The 9,683-nt window shown below is 39.8% G+C and overlaps 1 protein-coding gene across 3 annotated transcripts; it reads left to right on the top strand.

Moving 5' to 3' along the window:
* The first annotated feature begins 4,081 nt into the window (after window positions 1–4,081).
* LOC146553089 (E3 ubiquitin/ISG15 ligase TRIM25-like) lies at window positions 4,082–6,999 on the top strand. 3 transcript variants are annotated; one of them, XM_085253291.1, is made up of 2 exons: window positions 4,082–5,804; window positions 6,641–6,999. In XM_085253291.1, the coding sequence occupies exons 1-2, from the start codon at window positions 4,265–4,267 to the stop codon at window positions 6,643–6,645; spliced, it is 1,545 nt and encodes a 514-aa protein (XP_085109417.1). In that variant the 5' UTR covers window positions 4,082–4,264; the 3' UTR covers window positions 6,646–6,999. The 3 variants fall into 3 exon arrangements, with proteins under 3 accessions (XP_085109417.1, XP_085109418.1, XP_085109416.1); XM_085253292.1 differs by lacking the exon at window positions 6,641–6,999 and having other exon boundaries at window positions 4,082–5,056; window positions 5,776–6,634; XM_085253290.1 differs by lacking the exon at window positions 6,641–6,999 and having other exon boundaries at window positions 4,082–6,634.
* Window positions 7,000–9,683: the final 2,684 nt, after the last annotated feature.

The raw sequence follows: 9,683 nt of genomic DNA, 5'->3' as shown, positions 1-9,683 counted from the left end.
ATGGAAACACTGAGTCAGAGTGTTGCTGCTGGTCAGTCAGTATATTAACAGAACATGGTTCATAAAACTGCTCCTACAACTGTTTTTGAGTCATCTTTAAAGACGCTTGTCTTTATTGTTCTGTTTTTTGTGGTTCGGCACTTTATAGTGAGCCAGTTTTTTTAACTTAAAGATACTTTGTGAATTTAATTCAGTCATTCGGCTACTGAAAATCAAGAAAGTCTCCTCTTTAAGTTTAAAGACTTTAAAGTCTCCTCTTTAAATCCCTCCATTTTTCTGACTGTCTGGACTCTCAATCCAGAATAAGTAAGTTGTTATACGGTGTTGAGGACAATGTACAGATCCTGAGAAACAGACAGGCTGTTTGACAAAAGGAAGGAGGCCATTTGTGTTCAAGTAGAGAAACTATCGCTCTGTAGAGGAGGAGGGCAATAAGTGCTGTTCTTTCATCACTTCCCAGCAGTTTAAAACACCCACAGGCCTCATCATGTGATGTTATTTGTGCTTTGTGTTTTTTTTGCCCGCATGATGCCACATCGAGGACATCTCGTTGTCATGGATGTGGGACTGGATTTATGACAACCGAGGGCTCATCTTACAGTGTCTCACAGATTCAGTGCAAGAGGATCACACAATGCATTTTTATTCATTAGATAGAAGATAGAAGTTTGCTGAACATTTTAAATAATTTAAACAAACTGGTGTTTTGTGTAAAATTACAGTAGGATGCAAAAGTTTGGGCAACCTTGTTAATAGTCATTATTTTTCCTGTATAAATTGTTGGATGTTACAATAAAAAACATCAGTTAAATATATCATATAGGAGACACACACAGTGATATTTGAAAAGTGAAATGAAGTTTATTGGATTTACAGAAAGTGTGCAATAAATGTTTAAACAAAATCAGGCAGGTGCATAAATTTGGACACCACATTTTTTGCAGAAATTACAGCCTCTAAACGCTTCCTGTAGGTTCCAATGAGAGTCTGGATTGTGGTTGAAAGGTATTTTGGACCATTCCTCTTTACTAAACATCTCTAGTTCATTCAGGTTTGATGGCTTCCGAGCATGGACAGCTCTCTTTAACTCACACCCCAGATTTTCAGTAATTTTCAGGTCTGGGGACTGAGATGGCCATTCCAGAACGTTGTACTTGTTCCTCTGCATGAAAGCCTTAGTGGATTTTGAGTAGTGGTTCGGGTCGTTGTCTTGTTGAAAAATCCAGCTTTGTCACTGATTCCTGGATATTGGTCTCCAGGATCTGCTGATACTGAGTGGAATCCATGTGTCCCTCAACTTTGACAAGATTCCCAGTCCCTGCACTGGCCACGCAGCCCCACAGCATGATGGAGCCACCACCATATTTTACTGTAGGTAGCAGGTGTTTTTCTTGGACTGCTGTGTTCTTTTTCCTCCATACATAACATCCCTTGTTATGCCCAAATAGCTCATTTTTAGTTTGATCAGCCCACAGCACCTTATTCCAGAATGAAGCTGGCTTGTCCAAATGTGCTTTAGCAAACCTCAATCGGCTCTGTTTGTGCTGTGGGCGGAGCAAAGGCTTCCTCTGCATCACTCTTGCATACAGCATCTCCTTGTGTAAAGTGCCTGAAATGGTTGAACGATGCACAGTGACTCCATCTGCTGCAAGATGATGTTGTAGGTCTTTGGTGCTGGTCTGTGTGTTGACTCGGAATGTTCTCACCAATCGTCGCTTCTGTCTATCCGAGATTTTTCTTGGTCTGCCACTTCGAGCCTTAACTTGAACTGAGCCTGTGGTCTTTCATTTTCTCAGTATGTTCCTAACTGTGGAAACGGACAGCTTAAATCTCTGAGACAACTTTCTGTGTCCTTCCCCTAAACCATGATGGTGAACAGTCTTTGTCTTCAGGTCATTGGAGAGTTGTTTTGAGACCCCCATGTTGCTACTCTTCAGAGAAAATTAAAAGAGGGAAACTTACAGTTTGCCCCCCTTAAATACTCTTTCTCATTATTGGATTCACCTGTAAATGTAGGTCAGGGGTCACTGAGCTTACTAAGCCAATTTGAGCTCCAATAATTAGTTCTAAAGGTTTTGGAATCAATAAAATGACAACAGTGCCCAAATTTATGCACCTGCCTGACTTTGTTTAAACATTTATTGCACACTTTCTGTAAATCCATTAAACTTCATTTCACTTCTCAAATATCACTGTGTGTGTCTCCTATATGATATATTTAACTCATGTTTTTTATTGTAACAACCAACGATTTATACAGAAAAATAATGACTATTAACAAGGTTGCCCAAACTTTTGCATCCCACTGTATCAAAGTTTAACTGGGTCAAACGTATTGCTGCATGCTCCTGCAAATCACACAAACACATCAGACAAACACAAACATTGCCTTCCTTAAATGCCATTTGTATCTCTGTCAGAATCATTCTTTAGAGCCTCCCTTCACAGATGTGTTTGATCAGGATGGGTCTAAACAGCATTTCCTGTAGGAGGTGAACAAGAGCAGAGATCTTGAAGAACTGAAGCATCCGGTGACTATTCCCTGTGGACACAGCTACTGCATGAACTGTATTAAAAGCTTCTGGGATGAAGAGGAAAAGAAGAAAATCTACAGCTGCCCTCAGTGCAGACAGACTTTCACAGCGAGGCCTGTCCTGATGAAAAGCACCATGTTAGCAGATTTAGTGGAGGAGCTGAAGAAGACTGGACTCCAAGCTGCTCCTGCTGATCACTGCTATGCTGGACCTGAAGATGTGGCCTGTGATGTCTGCACTGGAAGAAAAATCAAAGCCTTCAAGTCCTGTCTGGCATTTTTGATCTCTTACTGTGAGAAACAGGAGGTGGAGGCCATCAATCAGTCTGCTGATCAAACAGTGGAGCACAGTGAGAAGATCTTCACTGAGCTGATCCATCTCATCCAGAAAAGAAGCTCTGATGTGAAGCAGCAGATGATACCAATATTAAACACAAACACTGGGTCTAATGACCCAGGACCATGACGACATCAAAGTTTAGATTTGTGTTAAATAAACAAAATACATATCAAATATCTGGTGTAATGCTTCTCATACAGTCTTCTCATCTAAAAATGAGTTTGATTTGTTACAGTGTGACTGTACAGTTGTGCCCATGCCTCATTCTCAAAGTGTGGGAAAGAACTTGGATGAAGATGTTTCTAAATATAAAGTTTGGTCTTTATTCATTGATACGCAATGTTTTTGCTTAGGTTTTAAAAAGTGTTTTTTTTTTAAAAATCCCCTGGTGTTGCTTGCTGAATGTTACAGCTCCAACAAGTCCAACAACCAAAGTGTAACTAGGTCACTGTTGTTATTGCATGACATGAAGAAAACATAGCACACCCTGCCTGTCACAGATAAAGCTCTTTATGACTCTGTGTTACATTCCCTTTACAGACAAGTTTGTTTAAGCCTGTATTGAAAATGCATGGTGTTTACATAGTTGCTAAAGAGCCTCATTTTGTGTAAGAGGTCAACAGGAGCCGTGTCTCATTCACAAAGTGCAGGAAGGAACTAACATTGAAACGATTTAAAATTTAAAGTGTGACCTTAATTCATTATAGCTTCATTAATTTTGATAAAGATTTTAAAAACGTAACAAATACAAAGTCCCTGGTTGTTACATTCCAAATGTCAAATCTCCAGGTCCATCTATCAAAGATTAACTAGGTCGCAGTTGTTACAGCACAGTGTAATGCAAACATAACACACCCTGAAAACAGTACCTCGTGATTTTATGACTTGTGGTACCTACCATTTACGGACCAATCTGTATTAGGGTGTATCTAAAATTTATGGTGTATGTGCAGTAAGTCTCATTTCCTTTAAGATGTGAACACGAGTAGCAATTTTTTTTTGCTACGGAATTCAGAAAGTGTCAGTCAGTGAGGGCAAAGCTGCACAGCAAGGAGATCGGAAAACTCAAATAACATTTTGAATTCTACAAAACTTTGGATAGAACAGAGTGTGTCTGTGACTGCACAATAGAACTGCAGCCATACCCTGGCTCTTATAAACAACTCATTGTCACTCTGCCAAGATATTTTTAGTGCCTCCCTTCACAGATGTGTCTGTATCAGGATGGGTCTAAACAACATGGTGTAAATGCAGTTGCTGGTGAGCCTCATTTCCTGTAGGAGGTGAACAAGAGCAGAGATCTGTTTCCCTTCAGAGCACAGAGGTTGTTTCTGTTCAGAGAAAGTCAAACTGTCGGACAGTCACTGAGAGACGGTGAAACGGCACAGCACATGAATCAAATGGATCAAATAAAATTCTGCTGTTCAGTCTGTTTGGATCTACTGAAGGATCCGGTGACTATTCCTTGTGGACACAACTACTGCATGAACTGTATTAAAACCCACTGGGATGGAGAGGAAAAGAAGAAAACCTACAGCTGCCCTCAGTGCAGACAGACTTTCACACCGAGGCCTGTCCTGATGAAAAACACCATGTTAGCAGAATTAGTGGAGGAGCTGAAGAAGACTGGACTCCAAGCTGCTCCTGCTGATCACTGCTATGCTGGACCTGAAGATGTGGCCTGTGATGTCTGCACTGGAAGAAAAATCAAAGCCTTCAAGTCCTGTTTATTCTGTCTGGCATCTTTCTGTAAGGAACACCTTCAGCCTCATTATGATGTGGTTCCATTAAAGAAACACAAGCTAATGGAACCATCCAAGAAGCTCCAGGACAACATCTGCTCTCGTCATGATGAGGTGAAGAAAATGTTCTGCCGTACTGATCAGCAGATTATCTGTTATCTCTGCTCTATGGATGAACATAAAGGCCACGACACAGTCTCAGCTGCAGCAGAAAGGACTGAGAGGCAGAGAGAGCTGGAGGTGAGTCGACAAAACATCCAGCAGAGAATCCAGGACAGAGAGAAAGATGTGAAGCTGCTTCAGCAGGAGGTGGAGGCCATCAATCAGTCTGCTGATCAAACAGTGGAGCACAGTGAGAAGATCTTCACTGAGCTGATCCATCTCATCCAGAAAAGAAGCTCTGATGTGAAGCAGCAGATCAGATCCCAGCAGGAAACTGAAGTGAGTCGAGTCAAAGAGCTTCAGGAGAAGCTGGAGCAGGAGATCACTGAGCTGAAGAGGAAAGATGCTGAGCTGAAGCAGCTATTGAAGCAGCTCTCACACACAGAGGATCACATCCAGTTTCTACACAACTACCCCTCACTGTCAGCACTCAGTGAGTCTACAGACTCATCCAGCATCAATATCCGTCCTCTGAGCTACTTTGAGGATGTGACAGCAGCTGTGTCAGAGGTCAGAGATAAACTACAGGACATTCTGAGAGAGGAACGGACAAACATCTCACTGACAGTCACTGAAGTGGATGTTTTACTGTTGGATCCACCAGAGCCAAAGACCAGAGCTGGATTCTTAAAATATTCATGTGAAATCACACTGGATCCAAACACAGCAAACAAACAGCTGTTATTATCAGAGGGGAACAGAAAAGCAACATTAATGAATCAACAACAGTCTTATTCTGATCATCCAGACAGATTCACTGTACGATATCAGGTCCTGAGTAGAGAGAGTCTGACTGGACGTTGTTACTGGGAGGTGGAGTGGAGAGGGAGAGGAGGTTATGTAGTAGTTTCGTATAAGAATATTATCAGAGAAGATTGTGGGAATGAATCTAAATTTGGACATAATGACAAATCTTGGGCATTAAATTGTTATCAAAACCGTTATAAATTGTGGTACAACAACATCCAAACTCCTGTCTCAGGTCCTCGTTCCTCCAGAGTAGGAGTGTACCTGGATCACAGAGCAGGTATTTTGTCCTTCTACAGCGTCTCTGAAACCATGACTCTCCTCCACAGAGTCCAGACCACATTCACTCAGCCGCTCTATGCTGGACTTTGGCTTTACTGCAATTTTGGAGACACTGCTGAGTTCATTAAACTCAAGTAGAATGAAGTATTTTGGTATTGTCTAATATTGTTGTATTTTACTTTTATACAGTGGTGACATGCTTGAATCCCTGTTGGATTCTGAAATCACATATCCGGATGTTTGCACTCATGGAGATTCTGCTAGTTTTATTAAACTGAAATAGATCAAAATCTTTCATATTGTTCTGCTTTTTAATCTATAATATATCGTTATTGTTTTTTCTCTCCATGCTGGTTGTGGCATTTCTCAACACCACAGAGATCAGCTGTCAGTCAAACAAAACAAACAGTTTTTGTTTGTTTTGGGGTTGTTTGTTAAGACTGTCACAGTCCTGCGTCTGCCACCCAGTGTTTTGAGTTTTGTACTATTATTGATTTTTGGTTTTGGTTTTCAGTATTATTTTCAGTGCTCTGCTTCTGTGTCTCAGGCTCTTCGTTCCCGGGGTTCAGGTTTTCATAACGTTTACTACCTTCCTCATGTTCTTTTAGTTAGTTTATCCCAGTTCAGGTTCTGTCTGTCTAAGACTTTGTTTGGATTTTGCCTTTCACTTTAAATAAATTCACTCACAGCTGCGCTGTTGTCAGTGCCTCTTCTCTCCACATGGTTGCCTGGCTAACCGTGACATAGACAGTTTGGGTTTTGGGGGTTATGATTTTTTTTTAAGTTAGTTCAAAAGTGTTTTATGACATTTAGTTTTTACACATCTTCCTGCAGGTTGACAACTAAAGTCTGTGAACTGAGGTCAACACAAGAGGGCGCCTTCATCCTGCTAACAGAGGAGCTGGGAACTCACACAAGTGCAGGAAGATGAAGTTTGGAGCACTTTGGCAACAGTGGAAATAAAAACTCCCTTTTAAAGCAAAGAAACCTCCAGCAGAACCAGGCTCTGCAGTGCCCAGTTGGGACTGAGGGAGGAGGACATGATAAACACACCCACCCACTCCACCATGCCATGTTATATTCTTCACTTCTATTGTGCACTTTTTCACCCAGAACGTTAGACTCACGTGCAGTTTCCACATGTAAAAAATAATTAAAAATCTGAATGTGTGTTCATCTGATTTATTAAACACTTAAACACAAGCTACAGTATTAAATGAGGCTTTTGCCAGGATTGTCTTTCATCCCCACTGTAGCTCACAGTAACGATCAAACCTTGTGTAATAACTGTGTAATTATATCTACAGATTCATGGACAACGGTGTCATATATTGACTGCAAATTATCACTATATGCTATTATTATCATTTTTTGTATAAAATTACACAATTCTTAATTTGTATATTTTATTAAACATTATTATAAACAAATGAAGGGAAACATTTCAAGCTCAATTGATAGATGACTATACTTTACTATAGTTAATTGTCGGAATTAAATATTTAAACCATAAATTTGTTGGCAAACGTTACTTTCTTTTTCAACACATTGTTGTGCCACACCCAACGATTTAATCTTTGGCCTGTCGTGGTTTAATCCTGAGACTGTCTCACACTCCAGGTGTGAGATTAAAACACAGTGCAGTACAAAGTGTGAAAAAAATAGTAATAATAATGCAGAAATGCAGAAATTATACTAGATAAGTAGTTAATAAGGTAGTGACAGTTTGAGCTTTCCATTACGGCCCATGATTTTTTTCTTTGCACCTGCTGCTTCCTGTTAATGATCGGCTTGATGGTAAACAGGTGACAATCATTTGTTGCTCAGTGAAGTCTTGCCTTTAACCCTTCCCAGTTTTTTGTCACCTAATATACCGACTGCTTCACCTGCTGATGTTTTTCAGAGAATAACAACATTTACTATAAATAATGTTTTACAGTTAAATATAAATCTTAAAGGAATCATCTATAACACATAATTAGTGGCCTTGTCTGTGTTTAGGCTCAACATCAACATGGTAACGAACACATATACTAAACCCTGAACCCTGAATTTCTAACCTGTCAGAAATTGTTTATTCAAAAGTAAACTAGGCTTCATAAGTTAAGTAACTATGGCACTATACCGCACACTACGTGTACTTTTTTAAATAAGAAAATGATCAGCCCTATGACTCGTAGAGAACTTTTACTTTTTTTTACATACTGGTTTTTCCAGCTATTGTGCATTGTGACTGACGCTGAGCATATAAATAAACACGGAAAGAAACAATGAGTGTGAGTGTCTGACAGGCAGTTAGTCATTATAAGCAACAAAATAAACTCCTACCAACAAGTCTTTCTGGGTAAGTTTGATAAATCAGGATATTTATTACCAAAGAAAAGCTTAATGCATAAGTGAAGTCACAGATCTTCTCGCGGTGTTGGTTTCTCTACTTCTCTACTAACGATCTAAGAACTTTCAAACTACCTGCATTAACTAACTAAAATAACTTGACGCAGTGCCCGTTCCTCCTCCTCAGCTGCTTTGAGGACAACAATACTCATATTGTAAAATCACAAAGGACAGGCTCTTTGCAAAGCAGAGTGAAGGAGGCCATCTATGTTAAGGACGGGAAACCATAGCTCAGAATCAGAATTGGTTTACACACAAACAAGCAATTTGTCCTGGAGTCACAGTGATATGAGTGAGTCATATGCACAGATATTATAACAGAAATTAAAATGCATGAAAAGGCCATAAATGGGAGCGAGGGAGAATAAATAGAAGATGATGTGCAAAGTTGTGGGGGGGGGGGGGTGTTTAATAGTCCAGCAGCCTGGTGAAAGAAACTGCTGTTATGCTCTGAGCTGTTAGTTCTGATGGACCCTGAGGAGACAAACAGTTCATGTCCGGAGTGGGAAGAGTCAGCAGCACTCTTCCTTGCCTGTCTCAGGTGATCTTGTACGGGCAGCCAATCACCTTCTCCTTAGTGGATGACGCACTGCAGCCAGCCTTTGTCCATGGGCAGCATAGCAGATGGTGATGGAGGAGGTGAGGATAGATTCAATGATGCAAGTGTAAAACTGCAACATCATTGACTTTTGACCAACTAATAATTAAATTCTGTTTCACACATTAAATCACGATATTGTCCTAAAAGATCTAGAATACCACCTTTGATACAGAGTAATTTGTTCCTAGACCTCATTCCTGTGGTGTAGGAACCAGCTGTAGATACATAAAGTTATTATCTATTATTATTTGATTTGATTTTCTTAAAACTTGAAAGCACGTGTTTACAGCTAATCAAGTCTTCAGTATGTGGAATGCCCCAATGTGTATTCCTACAAGAACATATACGTGTGAACAATGTGCTAAGTAGAGGATGACAATGCCAGAATAATGTTGTTTCTACCAGTGTGGAAAAATTGGTTTATATATTCAATAATAAAAATCTTTTACAAGACTTGCAGTGCTGTGTAAAAGCTTTGAGTCACCCTTCATTTGTTTATATTTTGCTTTCCAGGATCCAGACTTTCTAAAAAAAAATTTAATGTCCTTCAGCAATAATTCTGAAGGGTTTGTGATAGTGTTTTATAATCCCCACACACACTTTTAAGCTGCTTAACATTGACCTGATAATCCTTCAAGCATAAAAAAAACACGCAACTCAAGGAAAGAATCAGTGTTGTGCATACAAATGACAGACAACTTGGCAAAGAAGGCTTTTAAAACTGTAGCTTTAGGCACTTTGTGGCTTGCAGTAACAACATATATTAGTACCCAGGACAGGTTACACCAAAAAGCTTCTGTTCAATGAAGATTAATGGGAAAAAAAAACAATCTTTGTTTCACATGAATTAATCAGCTCATGACAAACAAAGCAATACCCAGT

The sequence above is a fragment of the Mchenga conophoros genome, linkage group LG18, assembly GCF_057382185.1.
Source record: "Mchenga conophoros isolate Kocher_MC1m ecotype Shallow Benthic linkage group LG18, M_conophoros_male_GT1.1, whole genome shotgun sequence".
Lineage (NCBI taxonomy): Eukaryota > Metazoa > Chordata > Actinopteri > Cichliformes > Cichlidae > Mchenga > Mchenga conophoros.
This window is presented reverse-complemented; position numbering and strand designations above follow the sequence as displayed.